This window comes from Dioscorea cayenensis, chromosome 5 (genome assembly GCF_009730915.1).
Source record: "Dioscorea cayenensis subsp. rotundata cultivar TDr96_F1 chromosome 5, TDr96_F1_v2_PseudoChromosome.rev07_lg8_w22 25.fasta, whole genome shotgun sequence".
In the NCBI taxonomy this organism is placed as follows: Eukaryota; Viridiplantae; Streptophyta; class Magnoliopsida; order Dioscoreales; family Dioscoreaceae; genus Dioscorea; species Dioscorea cayenensis.
Window position 1 is genome coordinate 22,367,730 of NC_052475.1, and position 21,874 is coordinate 22,389,603.

A 21,874-nucleotide genomic window follows, 5' to 3' on the forward strand; every position below is an offset into this window, starting at 1 on the left:
TGAAGCGACTCATGTTCCAATTGCTCCGAAGCTTGGGTTATTTTCACTCTCACGGGATATTCCACCATGATTTGAAACCCGACAACATCCTTGTAATAACTAGTGCCCCATTAATTCAGCTGACCCGGTATTGTAGAAGATATTCTTGTAGCATGTAGCGATCCGAGATTAGAATATTAACCTTTTTGTCTCCCCAACTCCATCTCACATTCATGTGATGCAAATCCTAGCCCTAAGAACTTTCTCCACCTTTGATTGTGGATGGTTGTGGGTAAGTGAACCTTCAATTTTTCTTAATATTTTTTTATACAATTGTTGATCTTAACCCTAGATCTGGTCTCCATTTTTTTCTTTTTTTGATTTCTTCCTAGATCATTTTGAAGTAAGGGGGGAAGCTAGAGATTTCAGGTGAGTGGGCTAATCTAATCCTTATCGGTTTCTTTTAACTCTTACATGATGTATTGGTTTTGTTTGGAAATGATTTTGCATGATGATGTTGGAACTCTTGTTTTGTCTTGTTGGAGTATCATACCAAGTTTAATTGAGAAATCTCCATAAATTTACTTAATAATTTTTATTTGATATTCGATGCTTTATTTATATATTTTGGCTCATTATTATTCTACTTGCCAAGATTCATTTTGTGTTGGATAACAAACACCATGCTCGATCTTAGTTTTGGGTTGTGGAAATTGAAGACCTTTATGAGTTAGAATCAATGTGATTTATGTGGAAAAATTTAGTGGATCTCATGTATTAAATGGGGTGATTTTCCCATTTTGGGTGAAACAAAAATATTTGAAGAATGTCTTATGTAAATGGGTTGTTTTCATGTATTATGCCAGAAGTTATGTGTGGAAAGTTGGTAATGAAATACTCTTGAGTATTTAATGTGAGCAATGACCAATTGATTGTTAGAATATGATGATATGAGTTTATGAATTGTTGGAGGTGATGTGTGTGTGAGAGTTTTTATATTAATGTTAATGGCATGGGTATATATGCTTATATCAGGTGTGTTTGAATTGTTATTTTAGATTGGTAGATTGGTGAAAAGAATACTTTAGTTTCCCTATATCCACAATTGGAATGGAAAATAGTCCTAGGTTTGTTAAATTGAAAAAAATTGGTGAGTTTACTTTAGTGTTATTACATCTTTATTATTAGAGAGATTGGTGTATGTAAATTGATCATTATTGGTTATGTTGGAACTCATGTGTGAATATTTGAATAATGAATGCCAAGTGTTTGACATAATCCTTTAAGAATTGCTTGTAAAAGCAATGACCACGTGATTATGAGATTGTTGGGGAAAATGATGGTATTTTTGAAGTGAAGGTCTGTGGTTAGAGGAAATTTTATGGTTATATAAATTTTGGATGATTGTTTAAACTCGTACATTTCAATTGATTGAGAAACCTTTGAAAATGATATCTCATATCCTTGCATGACTTGAGTTAAGAGAGTTGCTTTAAGACTAGATTAATGCATGTATCTTGATATCTTGAAATGACCTTGAGTGGGCTGGAAATTGTGGCCAACATTCGAAGGTCATAGAGACAGAATTTGTGGAAGATTAAAAATTGGAAAGTTGTATCGAATTGTTTAATCTATCTTCCCTGCCAAATTTCATATTTATTGGGCATATATTCTATGCTAAAGCTGATCCATTCAATTTGACATGTCCTGGAGGTACTTACGTAGAGACATGCAGATTTAAAGGGAAACTCAGACTTATTAAGTGCAATTAGACAAAAGTGCCCAATATAGAAAATATTTCTTATCACCTTAACTTTTAACTTGGAAAATTTCAAGTTCATTGGATTTGTAGATTTTGATTTATGATCTATTAAAGAGGGCTTGTGCAGGATGATGTTTCTATGTAGAATTTTCAGATTTATAAGGATTTTTCGCACTCTTGGAGGTTGAATTTGGGAAAGAATTAAAGAAGGAAATGTTCAGGATTGTCCTAAGTTTGTTTCTACAAAATATCTTTGCATTTGATATTATGTTTTTGGAGTTATGTGTTATGGAATGAGGCATATTTAGAGGTGTTTTCATGCTTTGAGATGTGGGATGTAATATAATAAACTAAGTGTTTATCTTGCATTATACCTTGGGTTCTATGTGTTTTTAGGTTGGTAAACATGGTTATATGTAATCCAGCTTGATAATGGGAATCTTGAGGTTATTTGTATTTGGAATTGTTGGAATTGTTGGAATTGTTGGATTTTAGCAATCATGTAATTATGTGTTGGAGTGTAAAATTTACTTGTTATGTTATTTCCCTATTATAGTTTTGCTCATATTTAATCTCGCTTATTACTTTATTCGAGTTATCAAAGTAGTTTTTACTCTTGATTTTTCGAGAGTGATTTGGTATGTATTAATGAGTTGGTAATTTATTTTACCAAATTCAATACTTGATTTCAGTTTATCTACTTTCCCCTAAAGTAGAATTACGAAATTCTAAATTCTGTTTATTCGAATATCCGAAAAAATTGCGAACTTTCTCGTTTTTTTGACTACAAGTTTGTTTTGAATGTTTTAGTCTCCAAATAAAATCGTACTTTCAACCCTGTCAGAAGGGGTTAAATACTGACCTTGTAAACAAGAATTTTTGTAAAAATCGAGATTACAGTTTCATACCCTCATCCGTTTTGTGGTAAGCGGCCATGATATCTAGATATCCATTGGGTAGTAATAAATGGTCATCTCGATACAGTGTCCGTTCGAGTAATAATAAAACGGCTATCTCAGTTATCTATAGTAAATTTGGAGATATTTTTGTTTGAAATCATGTTTAGAAGTTTCTATATTTCCAAGATTTGTATTTCTGGATTTCATATCTAGTTAATGCCGATGTTGAGAAGTGTTTTGCAAAGTTGTGCATTGGAAACTTATGTTTACATATTCGTACTTGTGCATGGTTTCTTGCCTAACATTTATTTACTTGTGGTTTTTACTGATGTTTGGAAAGGTTGGAATAAACTTTTTCTGTATTTGAAAGTGTTCAAAAGTTTTTCACCTATTTTTTACCCCACTCACTGAGGAACCGGGTTACTCAGCCTCTCTTCTTCTATCTTTTCAGGTACTGGACTCTATGGTGCCGTTTGTTTCACGGTAATGTGAAAACATTACCATCTGTTTCGTCATAATCTTTTCAAATTAGCACGTTTGGATTGGTCAAGATGGTAATATTGATGGTAATATGTGATTAGCAACATTGAAAGATTACAAAGAAACTTGGTAATCCCATCACCAACAAAATAGGTGGTTATATTGGATTACTAATTGGGTGGTAATTTAAAATATTTTTTGGATAAATATGCCCTTTGTTTAAAAATAATAATTTTCATACTTTATTAGTTGGATAAAAAAATAAAATTTAAATAACATTATTTTGGGAATATGTTGAACTTCGAAAATTTATTTATTTTTTATTCAAAAATAGGTATTTTTCTTGGCTTCGTATCAAAGTTATTAAAATTTTGTGAGAAGTTTTGAGGCAATATCATATATTAAATAATATAATTAAACAACTCTTATCATGAAAACTATTTTATGACTTAGATTTCAAAGGTGTTATGGACATTTATTGCATAAATAATTAGGTGTAATTAATGTTTTTCAATTATTAATATTATAAGTAATATAAATAAAAACTTAAATGTTATAAAAAAATAAAATTGTTCATTGAAACGCTCTTAGAGTAGATTATACATGTTTGGTTCGTGGTAATGACATATTACCACGTAACGAGATTACCATGGTAATTTTTGGTTCGCGGTAATGTAGAAAGATTACCATGTGTTACGTGGTAATCTGAAAATATTACCACGTTTGGCATTGTATCAGTGGTAATCTGTATGGTAATATCACATTACCAACTTATAAATATTACCAAGAAAGTGGTAATCCTATTACCACCAAATTTGGTATCTATCTTGGATTACTGTAGTAATCTTATAACTTTTTATATTTTAACAAATTGATTACCATGAAAACCAAAATAATAAGAGTTCCCAACCAAACATTGTTATATTAAATTACCGCAATATTCCCACCCATATAACATTCCCACTCATATTACCATGGTAATCTCGTTACGTGGTAATATGTCATTACCACGAACCAAACGGCCAGTATAGATTTATTTATTTTAAATTTAAACTTGCACAAAATGGGTAGACACAAGGGTATTTTGGGAAATTTAGAACATTACCAAGTTGATTATTATGTATTAAGAATTTTTCAACCAAACATGGTTATCATAAATTACCACCATATTCTATGCATATAATATTCATGATCTCATTACCCGCGGTAATCTCATTACTGTGATAATATATCATTCTAGTGAACCAAACGACTCAAAGGTTAATGTGCTTAATTCTAGTGATGTTCGAGCCGATTGCTAGGATGGATCCACTAGTGTTGGCAGCTTTCTCGAAAATTTTTCTGAAAATACTCTTTCTTTTATATTATTGAATAATATTAAGTTGTAAAAGTACTTTTGTAACTTCATTGATTTATTTTTATCTTCTCTGAATCAGGTTCTGAGGCCTTGCAGACTTATAGGGTTCACGCCCTATGGGTCTACGGCCCGTTGTTCGCTGTAGGGTCAACTAGGCGGGTTGGGGCGTGACAAATTAAGTGGTATTAGAGATTTTTCAAATAACTAAAAACTAAAGCTTTGGTTTTGAGTTTTTATAGTTCAATATTTTGATTCATGTGTTATTGGTAAGTAAATATTGGATTTTCCTTAATTTTTTTAATGCAATTGTTGATCTTAACCCTAGATCCGGTCTCCATCTCTTTTGGTTTCTTCCTAGATCCTTTGAAGTAAGGGAAGCTAGAGATTTCAAGTGAGTGGGCTAACCTAGCTAATCCTTGTTGGTTTCTTTTAACTCTTACATGATGTATTGGTTTTGTTTTGAAATGATTTTCAGATTTTGCATGATGATGTTGGAACTCTTGTTGTGTCTTGCTGGAGTATCGTACCAAGTTTAATTGGGAGATCTTCATGAATTTACTTAATGATTTTTACTTAATTCTATTGTTTTGAAACAATATAATTCGGATACCTATGGGTACCTAAGTGGTCTCGATCACGGAGCTCCTTCTTGGAGAAGTATAGCTCGACTATTGATAATTGGTCGGGGGGATGTATTATGGCGGAGATGGTGACAAGGAAGGTGTTGTTTCTTTGAGCTGGGATCGATATTGATCATGTTTGATATGATTTTTCATGGTGATGGGGTACAATTGGGTTGAAGTCATGTCGAGGATTGGATAAGTTAGGTAAGACTCACAATTTTTGGGTTGCTAAGCGGTATAACACTCTCCGTCCGATAGTGATGGTGAGGAAGCTATCAAGGCAGTATGATCTGTTGAAGAGGTTGTTGGAGGTGAATCCAAGGAAAAGGATTACTACAGAGGCCGCTCTCAAGCATGCCCTACGTGATCCTTTCTTCCTCTAATTGTTGCCAACTTTTTTGTGACTATAATTTGTTTTGATGTTAGCATGGAGAGTTCAACTTCCTAGTTTGAAAACCAGGCAGAGTCCACGGAGTTCGGCCTATCGCATGTTGCCATATGTCCATTTTATTTATTTTTCTATTGTAATTAATTTTTATGTGGGCAGCGTGGCATCATATGATGAGTCGGAACTAGGGACTTACTGAAGCGTATATATACATAAATTAAGTGTTGCATTGGAGAATTTTTAATGCAAATATATTTAAATTATTTGTAATTATACATTGAATTTTTATTCTTTGTTGATTTTTGTTTACTTTTCGGGGAAAGGTTTAATTTTCACTTTCTTATAAATTTTTATAAATAATATTTTTAATATTTAAAAAGCGACAATCACATATTAGTATTTCTACTACAGTTTTGAATTAATTTTTCAACGAGAATTTGAACTCTCAGTCATTCTATGCGCTAGCTACACAAAGTGTTAATGTCTCTAATTATTTGAACCACTCAGCGTGAGCGAGTTAATGTGTTTTTAACGCTCAAATCAATAATTCATGCTTTTTAATAATAACAATGTAGAACAAATAATAATCAAAAATCTCTCTTTAGGTAGTACAATACTACAAAACAATATAAAAAGCGAGCTATGTTCACTTTTAGATAAAAAGTAGATAAATGTATAATTTATTGAAATAATATATTTTAAATATATATATACACACATAGATAACTTATTGAAGCATTTGGTTTTGAGAAACATATCCATTTTCATTTGTTGTTATCTACCTAGACGTCATTGGATTATATATTTATATGTTATTGGCATTAACTGCATATTCCTTAATTAGTCCTCCTTAGAAACAGAAATTTCTAAGGATTATTTCCCTGAATAAAAAGGACTTTTCTAGATTCAAATGCATTATCAGTTAATGTAAAAATAAAATTATAAAAAAACTATATTTATATATTGAAAAGCCTTTTTGGGTCAAAAACTTTTGGGCTTTCAAGTGATCCATGATACACAACCGATTTTTTTTTTTTAAATTCGAAATGATTATTATCCTTTTTATGAAAAATTTATATATATATATATATTGTTTTGAAGCCCATGGTTATAAATAAATTTAAATAAAAATAAAAATATAAAAATTTGTTTTACATATAATTAGAGTTGTATCAAGATTAAGATTTAGAGTTAAAATAAGTTGATTTACATCATAAAATTACTAAATAAATAGATTTTTTTAAGTCTTTTAAATTATGAAATGATTTCCTAAATTTATACTATAACTAAATAGAGAATAATTTAAAAACAATAGTAATTTTAAACTTTCTGTTGTGAAGACCATCATTATAAAATAAGTTTAGATTGAAATGTAAACTTTAAAATTTAAATTTCTAATATATTTTATTGATATTTAAAAGGTGTTAATTATAAAGTCATGATATTCCTTACTAAATATAAATATTATCCAAAAATAATTCCAAAATTTTTAAACTTTTTTTTCTAACTTTCTAAAATGATATTAGATAGAAATTTAGAAGTTAAACTAAAAATAATAATATCCCTTCAACTCCAAGCTATCCATTCAAACACTCCCACTTAAATAATACTATATAATCTCATCATTACAACTAACTTTCCAAATTTTCCATTTGCTCTCTCTCTCTCGCTCTCTCGCTCTCGGTGACATGGCGCTCTCTCTTGCTCTCGGTGACATGGCGCACACAAAATCCCATATCAATGGAGACTATGGATTTGGAAAGTGGACGACTTGAAGCCCGATTATCGCCGGAAAAAGCACAATTGCAAACTACCAGATAGTGAAGATGCTTGGCAAAGGAGCCTACGGTTGTGTTTTTGAAGCCATAGACCTCAGAACCGGCCACAGAGTTGCCGTCAAGCAAGCCACGTTCGTCCGTTATGCAGAAGATCATATTGAAGACATCCCTTACACTTCTCTCCGCGAGATCGACATCTTATCATCGTGTCGCCACCCGAACATCATCCGTTTCAGAGAATTCATCATCGATGATGCCCTCCACTCTGTTTTCATCGTCATGGACCGGGCAGTCACGGATCTCAGGACTCACTTGATTTTGGCGTCAGGGAACTTGAAAGAAGCCATGGTGAAGAAGCTCATGCTCAACTGCTTCTAGGCGTTTCTTATCTTCACTCTCATGGGATTCTCCACCGTGATTTGAAAACCCGGCAACCTCCTCTTGACCGGCGTCGGTGACATGCGGCAGCTCAAGATTTGTGACTTCGGCCTCGGCAAGCGTTTTCATTATCTTTACGAAGAAGAAGGAACAGCATATGATTTGTTATCGCAGACTGTGGTTACTCAGTGGTACCGGTCGCCGGAGCTTCTTCTCGGAGATGAGAAGTATACCGCGGCTATTGATGTTTGGTCGGTGGGTTGTATTATGGCGGAGATGGTGACGGGGAAGCCATTGTTTCCTGGGAAGTCGAAGATTGATCAGCTTGATATGATTTTCATGGTGATGGGTACGATTGGGTTGAAGTCATGGCCGGGATTGGATAAGTTGGATATGGCTCGCTATTTTTTGGGTGGCCCGGCGAGGTATAACACTCTCCGGTTGAGAGTGCCGCCGACGAAGCTATCAAGGCCAGGGTATGATCTGTTGAAGAGGCTATTGGAGGTGGATCCAAGGAAGAGGATTAGTGCAGAGGATGCTCTCGACCATGGATGGTTCAGTGATCTTTTCATATCGATTTAGCTTAAATTTTTTACTATTTCCTTCGTCGTTAAGTACATATATGTATATGGCAACACTTTTTTATTTCTTTGTTTGATATTCATATGAAGTCGTATATGTAAAAAGTTGTTGGAAACTTTTAACCTAAGTTAATGAAAGTTTTTTATTTTATACATCAAAAGTTTGATTCTCGGTTAGTTTCTTTGTGCGTTTAATATGAAGAAGCAAAGGATATATATATAGAATTAATTTTGTAAGAATTTTATCTTTTGACAAATCTTTAAAATTCATAAATAGCGTTTTCAATGTGATTTAATCTTTTATAACAGTCAAATTAATAATTAACTTTTTCAATATCTCTAAATAATATATATATATATATATATATCATTGAAGAAATTTATTGGTTTAATCAAAACAGACACAATACATTTCATTGGTAGTAATTATCTGCCTTCACATTCAATTATTATTGGAAGAAACCAAATATTCTTTAGCAAATACTATGAAGCCCTTAGATTTCAGACGTATGCGTTTTTCTTTCATTGTCTACAGTTCCACCTGTCAGTCGACATGATGGAAGTTTTAAGATTTGTTTATTGTGGATACTTGCACTAGCTATGCAAGAAATTCGAGGCAGACTTCTTAGGGCACCACTCGAAAACTGACATAGTAAATTCTTTTCTATGAGAGGCTAGTGGTGTGTAGCACTCCCAAATTAATGGTGTTAAACATTATATACACATACATACATACAAACATATGAGAGGCTAGTGGTAGAAGCACCCCCCTCCTTTTTATTTTTCTTTCTCTCATTTTTATTTTTTTAGTTTTTAAAAAAATATCAATCCTTTTTCAAACTAATACTATAGTCTAAAAATATAATATTTTTGAAAAACTTTTTTTATTTGACCTATTAATATTTTACAAAGTAGTTTATCTAGTAAAAAAAAATTTTTTCTTCAAAAATCTATTATTTCTCCCCTTTGTTTTTTTAAATATTAATTTATATAATATAAAAAATTATACTTTTAAAAAATTTTGTTAAAATTTATTATTTGACCCTGATTTTTGTAACTATGATATAACATATAAAAATATTTTTGTAAAAATATTTATAAAAATATATTGTTTATGTTTTTACTTGCTCAATCTTAAAAAAACAAATTATAATTGTCTTTATAGTCTTTATAGCCCCTCATTGTTTTTTTGTTTTTGGTTAAATTGGATGGATCGAACAGGTAATGATATGTCATTTTCGATCAATCTACAATATTATATATATATATTGATTTTTTATAAAGAACATACAAAAATTTGTTTTTAGTTCTTTCGAGTCAAGCACCCTTCATATTCCTCTAGTTCACGCCATCGCTTGCCTTACATAGGTCTTTCGCGAGAATGATCTATTGATGTTTGCAAATAAGCATGGGAAGGAGAATGTGACTTCTAAAACACAAATAACAAAAATTACATCCAAGCACAAAGGAGGGACTACGCGAGTTCATGAAATTGTACCAAAAACATGGGGAGTTTTGTTAAGAGCAGTTTGTCATGAGGTAGTCACTACACCATAATGGGTCGGCCTTTTTTATAACATTTAGCGGCGTTTAAATGCCGCTAATTACCTAACGGCGATTTCACAAAAGCGCAGGGCAAAGCGCCGCCAAAGATAGTGTCGCGATGTCCCAAAGCAATTAGCGGCGTTTCAAGATAAATGCCGCTAAATTAGCAGCGTTTTTCTTCCTTTAGCGGCATTTTTATACCTTTATAAAAATAATTAATTTACCAATTATATTAGCGGCATTTTAGTTTGTAGCGCCGCTAAATTCAGCGCGCGTTTATATGTTCTTTAGCGGGCGTTTTTAAAAAAATAATTTAAAAATTAATGTATTTTTTTAACTTTGATTTTTTTAAAAAAAGAAAAAGAAAAACAACTACTCTAATTATTATTATTATTATTTTCTAGATTTTTCTTTTATTTTTAAATTATTCTCTTTCTCTTTTTAAATTATTATTATTATTACTATTATTATTATTATTATTATTATTATTTTCTCTTTTTCCTCTTTTCTTCTTCTTCACATCTTGTTTCTTCCTCTTCTAGTTTCATCATCATCATCATCATCATCATCATCTTCTTCTTCTTCTTCTTCTTCTTCTTCTTATCGCGTCATCATCTTATTGAGTCGTCACCATCGTCATCACATTCTTCGACTCACCATCGTCATCACATTCTTCATCTTCATCTTCATCTTCATCTTCATCATAACTTAGTATCATTTTCACACTTTTTTCAATATCAAAGGGTATTTATAGAAAATAAAAACTGATGGTATTTAGCGGTTTTTTTAAGAAAAACGCCGCTAAATAAAAATTTTAAAATTAATAGTGCCAAATTCAAATTTTCTCGAAAAAGATGCCGCAAATTTTGAATTTTCAAAAAAAATAAATTTTGGCGGTGCTTTTATGCATAAACGGCGCTAAAGTTTAATTTTGTAATTTTTAAATTAAAAAAAAAATTAGATTTTCACGGCGTTTTTTGGGACAAACGCCATGGAATTTTTAATTTTATAAATTTTCAAATAAAAAATATTTTACCATCTAGCGGAAACGCTGCTAAATCTAAATTTTTTTGCTTTTAAAATTTAATTATATCATAACTTTAGCGGCCTTTTTAGTCATAAATGCCGCTAAAAGTACATGATACTAAAGGTGTTTTATAAAAACGCCGCTAAATATAAATTTTATTAGTTTCAAATTTTTATCATATCGAGAATTTAGGCGTGTTTTCTAAAAACGCCACTAATTACATTACTTTATGGGCGTTTTTATAAAACGCAGCCTAAAGCGTAAATTTTGTGCTTTGAAATTTAATTGTATTATGACTTTAGTGGCGTTTTAGTAAAAACGCGCTAAATATAAATTTTATGACTTTTGAAATTTAATACATCTAGAATTTAGCTGCGTTTTTTACATAAACGCCGCTAAATTAGTACTTTTCTCTCTCTCATTTTGTATTTTTCTCTCTCTCATTTTTATTTTTAGTTTTTTAAAAATATCAATCTTTTTTCCAAACTAATACTATAGTCTAAAATATAATATTTTGAAAAATATTTACAAAAACTTTTTTATTTGACCTATTAATATTTTTACAAAGTAGTTTATATATAGTATTTTCAAAAAAATCTATTATTTATACCCTTTTGTTTTTAAAAATATTAATTTATATAATATAAAAAAATTATATTTTTTTAAAAAGTTTTGTTAAAATTTATTATTTGACCCTGATTTTTTTGTAACTATGATATAACATATAAAAATATTTTTTAAAAATATTTATAAAAAAATATATATTGTACTTGCTCAATCTTTATTTATAACTGTCTTTTATGGTCTTTATAGCCCTCATTGTTTTTTTGTTTTTGTTTTTGGTTAAATTGGATGGATCGAGACAGTAATGACATGTCATTTGACTAAATCTACATATATATATATATATATATATATATATATATATATATATATATATATACATACATATAAAAATTTGTTTTTTGAGCTTCTTTTGAGTCAAGCTAACCCCTTCATATTCCTCCTGGTTCCCGCCATCGCTTGCTTACATAGATCTTTCGCAGAATGATCTATTGATGTTTGCAAATAAACAGAAGGAGAATGTGACTTCTAAAACACAAATAACAAAAATTACATCCAAGCACAAAGGAGGGACTACGCAGGTTCATGAAATTGTACCAAAAACATGGGGGAGTTTTGTTAAGAGCAGTTTGTCATGAGGTAGTCACTACACCATAATGGGTCTTTAGCGCTTTTTAACATTTAGCGGCGTTTTAAGCGCCGCTAATTACCATAACGGTGATTTCACAAAACGCCGGGGCAAAAGCACGCCAAAAGATAGTGTCTGGCAATGTCCCAAAGCAATTAGCGGCGTTTCAAGATAAATGCCGCTAAATTAGCGGCGTTTTTTATTTCCTTTAGCGGCATTTTATACCTTATAAAATAATTAATTTACCAATTATATTAGCGGCATTTATTTTGTAAGCCGCTAAATTAGCGGGCGTTATCTGTTCTTTTAGCTGGCGTTTTTAAAAAAATAATTTAAAAAAATTAATGTAAATTTTTAACCTGATTTTTTTAAAGAAAAAAACAACTACTCTAATTATTATTATTATTATTATTATTATTATTATTTTTAGATTTTTTTCTTTATTTTTTAAATTATTCTCTTTCATCTTTTTATTATTATCTATTATTATTATTATTATTATTATTATTATTATTATTATTATTTTTCTCTTTTTCCTCTTTTTCTTCTTCTTCACATCTTGTTTCTTCCTCTTCTAGTTTCTTCATCATCATCATCATCTTCTTCTTCTTCTTCTTCTTCTTATCGTCATCGTCTTCTTATTGAGTCGTCATCATCGCCATCACATTCTTCATCTTCATCTTCATCTTCATCTTCTTCATCATAACTTAGTATCATTTTTCACACTTTTTTTCAATATCAAAGGGTATTTATAGAAAATAAAAACTGATGGTATTTAGCGGTGTTTTTCTTAAAAAAAGCCGCTAAATAAAAATTTTAAAATTAATGGTGTCAAATTCAAATTTTTCTCAGAAAAGATGCACGCAAAATTTTTGAATTTTTCAAAAATAAATTTTTGACGGCTGCTTTTTATGCATAAAGCAAGCGCTAAAGTTTAATTTTTGTAATTTTTTAAATTAAAAAAATTAGATTTTTCACGACGCTTTTTTGGGACAAACGCCACGGAATTTTTTAATTTTATAAATTTTCAAATAAAAATATTTTTACTATCTAGCGGGCGTTTTTGAAAAAGCGCTAAATCTAAATTTTTAGCTTTTTAAAAATTTAATTATATCATAACTTTAGCGGCGCTTTTTAGTCATAAATACCGCTAAAAGTACTGATTTTTAATGGCGTTTTAAAAACGCGCTAAATATAAATTTTATTAGTTTCAAATTTTTATCATATCGAGAATTTAGCGTGCTGTTTTCTAAAAACGCCACTAATTACATTACTTTAGGGCGTTTTTTATAAAAAGCGCGCTAAACGTAAATTTTGTGCTTTGAAATTTAATTGTATTATGACTTTAGTGGCGTTTTAGTAAAAAACGCCGCTAAATATAAATTTTATGACTTTGAAATTTAATAACATCTAAATTTAGAGGCGTTTTTTACGTAAACGCGCTAAATCACAAGATCTTTAGTGGCACTTGCGAGGAAACGCAATAAATCATTATTTTTAGTGGTGTTTTGTGGAAAAACGCCGCTAAAGTCACTAAATATAGTGGCGTTTGAAAAAGCACCGCAAAATAAACGCCGCTAAATACCCATTATGGTGTAGTGAGGTGCAACCTTACTTGCAGAAGTTAATAATTAGAAAAACCTGTGAAAAACTCACAATATTCACATACATAATCCCAGGTCTTTCCTCCACTCTAATGAACTAATTCAACATTAATGTGTTTTGCTTTTTGTCTCTATAAATTTGTTCAAATTCATACAAATTAACTGGTGCAAATTATATGTATATATATGTGTCAGAATAAAATGGTAATTTTATTATAATTAGATTAATTAATAATGAATTAGGAAGAAGTGTTAAAATATAAGATATAATAATGAAAACATCATAAAAAAATTTTTCCTTTAAGCTTTGAGCATTCTCTCATGGATTAGGTATTATATTGAAATTAATTAGATTTTATATAATGACATTAGGTGTCAAACATTTTTGTCTGTTTTTTTCTATACATGAGAGGTTTTCACATTCACAGCTTGGGGTTCGCTCTGTTTTTCTCTCTCCATATTCGTTCAATTTCTCCTTTTCTTTTTTTGGTAGGGTGTTAAAATAAAATAAATAAAAAAGTGAGCAGACATTTGTAAGTTTTATGGGTAAATTTTTTAGTAAGTCACTAAAGTTTGGCTCACTTTCACTTTGATCACTGAACTTCGATTTGTATCAATTTGGTCACTCAACTTTAATTTGATTTCAACCCAGTAATCATCGAGGATTTCAACCCCAATTGATTATATGATTATCTAAAAATCTAAGTCGAGTCCTCCCATTGACACATTATTAAGTCTATTAGAAGTCCATGTATCGTGAAAAGAGTACGTCATTCGTTTGGAGGTTTAAATCTCTTGATTTACTACCAAATGAAAATGAGAGTAAAATTGAGTGACCAATTGATACAAATTGAAGTTCGATGATCAAAGTGAAAAATGAGCCAAAGTTTAGTGACTTACTGATTTACCCTAAGTTTTATTTACGTGAAAATTAATCAATCTTAAATATTTATACGCTAACATAAAAATAAACCCACTTCTTTTAAAACTTGTGCTTGCGGTACTTCCAAAGTACTCTTGCTCAGCATCACTAGATTTATTAATGAGATAGATATATCTATATATATATATATATATATTAATATTTATTTAAAATGCGCTATGCTTGATGTGGGTGTCATATGTGGGAGGAATCATACTCTCCATCTGTTCGGGGGATTTATGATTGTGAGATTATAGTCTCTGATATATAATTTTTGAAACACATGGCATATCCTCATTGTCACATGTGTGAGCGTGAATCACATGATAAATCTCAAAATAATTATTAAGTGAGGGCACTTGACACCATTTATCAAAACCTTTCCTAGAGCCAATGATTACTTTCAACTAAATTCTGTAATCTTGACACATTGAATTTGGTGAAAATACTAAGCCCGAGTCACTCTATTATGTGTTTTCCGCTCTTATAGTTCCTTTAATATAAAATCCATAATTTTTAGTACTTGTATTTGCACACTACCATCATGTTGGTCCCTCCAGCTGACAAACGTCCATCATCTGGAGTTTGTCAGCTGAAGTGACTAAAAAGAACGGAAATGTACAAATACGATGATCAAAAGAGCGGATCTGTCAGCTAAAGTATACATCTTTTTGTGTATTATTTGGGAGCATGGAATGCATCTCGAAAAATAATTTGAAATTATTTTATTATATAATTCACTGTGACAGAAAAATTAATTTAATATTATCACTAATAATAAACTTTTAGGATGATTTTAAAATTAAAACATAGCTAAAAGTGTTATTTAGTACGATAATTTATAATTTCTTTATTCAAACTAATTCATGCATTATTTATCACAAGTAGATTAAAGAAGTGATTTCGCCAAAAGTTGTATAGCTTGATAAAGTACTGAAATCCTATGTATAAGATGGCTTGCCAATTTTTTTTTTTTAAAAAAAGAGATATCCATTTTAACAAGTGATTTTTCCACTTTATTAGAAAATAAAAAAAATTTACAAACTTGGCATTAAAATAAAAAAAAATGAATAAAAATGCCACTAAATGCGCATGTACTCATAAGGGTCATTATATTAGAAATACAATTGGATAACTGAATAATAGATTGCCGAGTTCGGAAGTACTCCCAAGGAGTTATAATATATATATATATATATATATATATATATTGCTTGGTATAAAATATATAATAATGAAAACATATAATTTTTTTCTTTTAAGCTTCCAGCATTCTCTCATAAATTAGATAGTATATTAAAAAGAAATCCAGATTTAGATAATGACATCAATTGCGATGGGCTTCTGTGCATCAGTGGTTAATTTGTTAATCCGCATCTTGGGGTGGGTTGATTCTCTCTTCCTCCATCGTCTCAAAATTTTTAAATTGTTCCTCAGCCATCTTCAACTTGTCGGTAAACTTAAATTAAAAAAAATAAATAAATAAGAACTAACATTTATTCAAAAATAAATAAATAAATAAGAACTAACATTTGTAAAGTTTTATTTCAAAAAAAAAAACATTTGTAAAGTTTATTTATTTTAAAAATTAATAAATCTTAAATCTATATACACTAGCGCATCAATAAACTAATGTTTAATTCAACAAAAGTTTATGATACGCACACATGTAATACATAATTTTTTGGGAATGCCACTTATTGTTTTTCATTAAATTGTTTTCTATATTATCATGTTTTGATTGTATAAAATTTATAATTAAATGTCATTATAATAGGCTACTGTGTAATAGTTTATGCTAACTAAATCAAGGTAGTTGTTGCAAATGTTTAAAATAATTTGTTCTTAATTATATAAAAAATAATAATAACTATTTTTGTAACATTAGAAATAAGAATTATAATAATCCTATATAGATTAATAAAGTTAACAGTGACTAAAAAATACAACTATAGGTGTCAATTTTTTGGATAAGTTTCTGTTGGGGTTAATTGGGCCAACCCAACTTGGGTCCCTTCTTATGTGTGGGTCACATGGGTAAGTAACTTAACTTACTTACCTCTCACATAAAAGAATGAAGAAAAATAAATTAGTTTAAAAACAATAAAAAAAGGTGAAGAAAGAAAGAAAGGAAGAGAGGGTTTTTTGAGACGGTGGTGGTTTTTCTCAATCCTCTTGCTCAAGAGAAGGTGTGACCTAGTGGTTTGGCTTCCATTGGTGCTCCTTTGGTAATTGCTTCTTTATTTCCTCGTATTCCATCTTTCGCTGATGATGTAATGCTAGAACTAAAGAGTGTGTTACTCTTTAATGGTGTATGTGATCCTCTAGTGTATTAGAGAAGCTTGTAATCCCATTATTGTTGATATAGTGGAAGATTGTAGGACATTTTGTCCGGGTGGTTTTTCCCCTCGTCTTGAGGGGTTTTCCACAATTTTTCGTTATGCCCTTCATGTGTTTGATGAATTTCCCCTATGAGTGGTCTCACTTGTTTTAGGTGAATTTTGTTTGCACAAAGGAAGTAATCGAGATACAGGGTGTGTCCCAACAAGAGTTTCATTGGCTATTTATTTCGGGGGAAATAGTCAAAAATGAGCAAGTAAAAGAAGAGCCATTTCTATGAGGTGAGGTAAAGTAATTTTATTTTAATAATGTTGGTGTTGGAAAGTAAGAATATCACTGTATTAAGTGAAATTTTATAAATTTTAAAAAAAACTTTAATAGTGGAGGAAATGTAATAGGGGTGACTCACGCCCTTTGCTTCAATAAAAAAAAATCATTAAAACGTATTTAATTCAAAATCCACTTTATAAAGTAGATTAAGTGGCACTTTTCTAGCATAAAAAGTTGGGAAAAATCAAACCCCTTCACTAAAATGAATGTAGATTGGATCAATGGAAAATTTTTAATCACAACAAATAATTAAATAATTAATTTGTCATTAAACTAACCTTCGAAAATGCATAGTTGCCTTCTTTTTTACTATTTCTCAAGTCCTCCCCCTGTTAATCAAATTCACGAGGGCAACAATGTCAAGTCAGCACAGAAATTGTTTATAATTTACTTAATTTAATAAACTCTACTATTAAAAGAAACTACTGATAACATACATAGCATAGATTCATGTGCAAATATGAGAAGCATAACTAATCAAAGAAAAAAAATGAATTAAAAATTAGGGTGTCTCATTTAAGTAATTTTTATATAAGTGTAGAAAAATTAATAATACGCAATAATTAACATTATTTATTATAGATTATAACTTGAGATTTTCTTCATGCATGATAATTTCTCTTTAAAAAATAGACTAAACTTACTTTTTATTTTTTAATTGATTTCACATCACATATATAAATATAAATTTGGGTGAAAGTACAACAATGACCTCGTTAACATTTGTCATTAAATATCAAGTTAATATTAAACTAATATTTGAAAATGCATTAATCTTGCCTTCTATTTTGTTATTTTCCAAGTCCTTTCTCTGTCAATCAAATTTACAAGGACAACAATGTTAAATTAGCAAAATAAAGTTTCATAAATTTTATTAAATTTAATGAATGATGCCATTAAAAAGAAAACCTATTATGAAGAATACAGGAAATATTTATCGGAAAATATCATAAGCACATTCATATATAATACGTGATTAGTTTATTAATTAACAAAAATGAATTGAACATTATGATATCTCACTCAAAGGAATTTCTATATAACATAGCAGAAAAAAATTAATAATAGGCAATAAGCAATATAATTGCTTTTAATTGATTTTCTCATTCCATGCATAAATATAAATTTGGATGACAGAACAACAATGACCCCCAACCGATTCATTAACTTTTTGTATATTGAAAATTTTTGTCCAGTATAAAAAAACAAAAAGGTTAAACATGCTTCTTCTGGGCTATTTATCAAGAAAAAAACTAATATTATTTATATTAAAAATACTATCATGTAATGCTAGATATCAATAAAAATTTAAAAAGACACTTAGGGCTTAGAAAAAACAACAAACCAAAATAACAAGAGAAAGAACTCCTTTGTATCATTAGTTCATTCTATATATATATTTGTTTGAGAGTAAATCAAGATTGGCTATAAACTCTCAAAAGAGCCAGCTCTTTATCATTAGGGTTAGACAACCACCAAAGCAGGCAATGAAGTATCTAGCTAGGCGCCCCCTATAGATAAGATTGGGAGCAATCGATCTCAGCAGTTAGGCTATAGCTATTTTTGTGGGAGTCAAAACTCCTCTCGATCAGAGTCAAATTCACTCATGTTAACTCAGTGTTGTCCATTCTCCTTACATATTGGATGCCTATTTTCAAGTTACTGAGTTAGGTCATCAAAGCAATTAACAAAATAAAAGAGATTTTTCCACTAGTTTGGGGCATATATTGACATGACAGACTCCGAGTTGGTAGGATGGAGGAGTATATGCAAGGAGGTTGGGGTATACTTCATTTTTTTAAGATTTCAATAACCTTAGAAAATAGTGGTGGAAGATATCGACAAATCAGCCCCAATGCAAGTCTCAAGTTATCTGATTAACTACTACAGCACCAGTTAACCTAGATCTCTTCGCTAAGTATCCCAAAAGTGTCTCTTTTTTCTTAAATGGGATCTTGAAGCATGTGCTTGCATTCACAACATGTATAACTCGAATCTTAAAAGGCAAGGCATCCACCATTTTTCTAAAGGGATCGTTGGTTGAAGGGAGGAGCCGCGATGGATAGATAGCTATAAGAATTCAAGAAAGCACTCCACCCTCTAGCCACAACTGAGAACTATGTGACATCAGTTGAACTAAGTTGTTTGATGCTCCATGACCAACTATTACAGTGAGACAACTTGATCTTGGAATCCTCTCACAAAAGTTGTGACTCTAAATGGTGTTATCTCACTAAATGGAGTTTTCTTGGTTAAGTCTTTCTACAAATTTTTAAACGATAGCGGCCAATAATGTAACATCACTCGAACTATTTGTAAAAGTGGTTGTCCTCCGAAAACTAATATCTTCGTATGGCTAACCTTGAATAACAAGATTCTGATGTTGGAAAATTAGCTAAGAGACAATGTAATAAACTGTCGACAACAACCATGTGTTTTCTATCACTCAGACAATGAGTCAGTGGATCACTTCTTAATCTAGTATCCTTTTGTAGAGCATTTGGAATCACCTGGACATCGTTCTCAGCCTACCCATATACCTTAGCTTTATGAATGTCTCATGGGGAAAATAGCGACTTAAGATTTGACCTCCACATAGAGATATCTAAGACTTCCTAATTAGAGCCATCCTCTAGTATATTTGGCTTGAAAGGAACTCCTGCATTTTGTAGCCATAAGAATTGCTCCTCTTATGTGATTATTAAGAAGATTATTTATATGTTCCTTTTATGAGTATCTACAGCTCATGAGGTAAAAAAAAGGCCAAGGAAGACATTACCTCAACAAATCAAGAAGAGCCTAGAGTAATTGAGGCCTTGCATGCCAACCACGGCGAGGACGATCAGTGAAGATGAGTGATTCAACTTTCTTTAAGTGACTTCTGACTTATTGCCACCTTGTGGAACCTCTTCCCATGCCCTTGTCCCCCATCCTCTTTTTTTTGTCTTTTCTTATCTCCATATGTTTTAATCAGCTTTTTGCTTTCTATCCACTGCTGGTGGACCACGCTATTTGTAATTTGTTTATCGTTTTTTAATTTGATTTGTATGGTTTTAAAAATAAATAAATAAATAAATAAATAAATAAGAGAACTCGGTGGTGAATTACATTGTATGTGTCGAAATCTACTTGAGTTCGAATGGTTAGAGAGCGTTAAGCTTGAGTCATCGTGTGGCGTGTGGAGTGGTGTGGGTTTAGCCTGTCGGATGATTTAATTGAGGCGATATTACGCATCGCTTTTACTTCATCTGCGTCGATCGCGGTGAGGCGTGTTCAAAGCATTAACGCTCGTGTGTGAGATCGCTTATAGTGCGTTTAAGGCGTTAAGCTCAAAACGTAATAGAGATCTTAAAGCGCGCTCGTTGATTACATGGTATGTATTAATTAATTTTGATTTAAATTAAACATTATTTTTATAATTTACAATTCTTAGATAAAATATTGATGCATATTATCCAATTAATTTTTTTAATATACTTTAAAAAAATCTCTTTCAAGCAATTTTATCAATACCAATCTTTGAGACGACCAAAACATTTAAGCTCTTTTTACACAATATTGAAATCTATCGTACATCAATCATTTTAAATTTTAATATCACTAAACAACATGAGAATTTTAAAATTTAAAGTTTTAATTTTCATTATATATTTTATTTAAATTTGATTTAATCACTATTAATAAAAATTAAATATTTAAATATCAATGTATTTTTTATATAAATTTATTTTTTTCTAATATATATATATATATATATATATAAGAAGGTAAAAGATACAACCTTAAACTCGTTATTGACAATCGGAGTCAATTTTTGAATTAATTTGTGTATTTGCTTGCGTTGCTCAATCCGAGTCAATCGAGGAATTAAATTGTCCTTTTGCTTGCGTTGCTTTTGCAAATATTGCAAACTGCATGGCATTCAGATAATATATTTTCATTAAGCAAGTTAAATTTAAATACCTAATTTTCCCAACAATACTTTTTTTAAAAAATAACAACATTTTAACACAATTTAACTTATTATCTAGAATTATAATATTTATTCTTCTGGCCATACAAAATTAATATAAAAAAATAGGTAATTAACTAATTATTGCCTATAGAATGATACGATGAAGAAGTTGTTTTTTACCTTTGCCCATTGTAGTTACACGCAATAATAATAATAATAATAATAATATTATTATTATTATTAATTAATTAATTAAAAAAATTTTTAAAAAAACTAGTTTAGCGGTTGACTAAAAAAATCTAAACCGCCAAAATGACTATATTCAAGTTCTTTTTCTTTTTACTTTTAGCCTCAAAAATGAATATTTTTTTATTTTTTTAATAATTATAATAACCATGTATTATAGGTAAGACATCAAAAAATATTTTATGTACCTTGATTGGAATTTACAAAAATTTATGTGAAAAATTAACTTGTTTTCTAAATACATATGCACAAATATTGTTTTTGGGTGTTAAAAACATTTTATGTTCTTTAATTTGTGCTTATTATGATAAATGAATATACAAATGATGCTCAGTAATGAAGAAGATGTTGACCTTTTTGGGTTCCTTGATCATGATGTACTGTTCCAAATGTGTCTTTGCTTGTCCTGCCAATGCAATAAACTACAAAAATAATAATAATAATAATAAATAAATAAAAACCATAGATTTAAAAAAATATTTGATTTT

General features: G+C 30.1%; 1 protein-coding gene and 1 long non-coding RNA gene across 2 annotated transcripts; one reads left to right on the forward strand and one right to left on the reverse strand.

Annotated features, from left to right (window-relative positions):
* The first annotated feature begins 7,861 nt into the window (after positions 1–7,861).
* Positions 7,862–8,300, forward strand: LOC120262303 (cyclin-dependent kinase G1-like). Its single transcript, XM_039270396.1, has one exon. The coding sequence runs from the start codon at positions 7,912–7,914 to the stop codon at positions 8,224–8,226; it is 315 nt and encodes a 104-aa protein (XP_039126330.1). The 5' UTR covers positions 7,862–7,911; the 3' UTR covers positions 8,227–8,300.
* A 7,281-nt stretch (positions 8,301–15,581) lies between these two features.
* Positions 15,582–21,098, reverse strand: LOC120262301. Its single transcript, XR_005536738.1, has 3 exons — positions 20,967–21,098; positions 17,464–17,514; positions 15,582–15,974 (listed from the first exon to the last, which is right to left on the reverse strand). It is a non-coding gene; the product is annotated as an uncharacterized LOC120262301 (long non-coding RNA).
* Between the last annotated feature and the right edge of the window lie 776 nt (positions 21,099–21,874).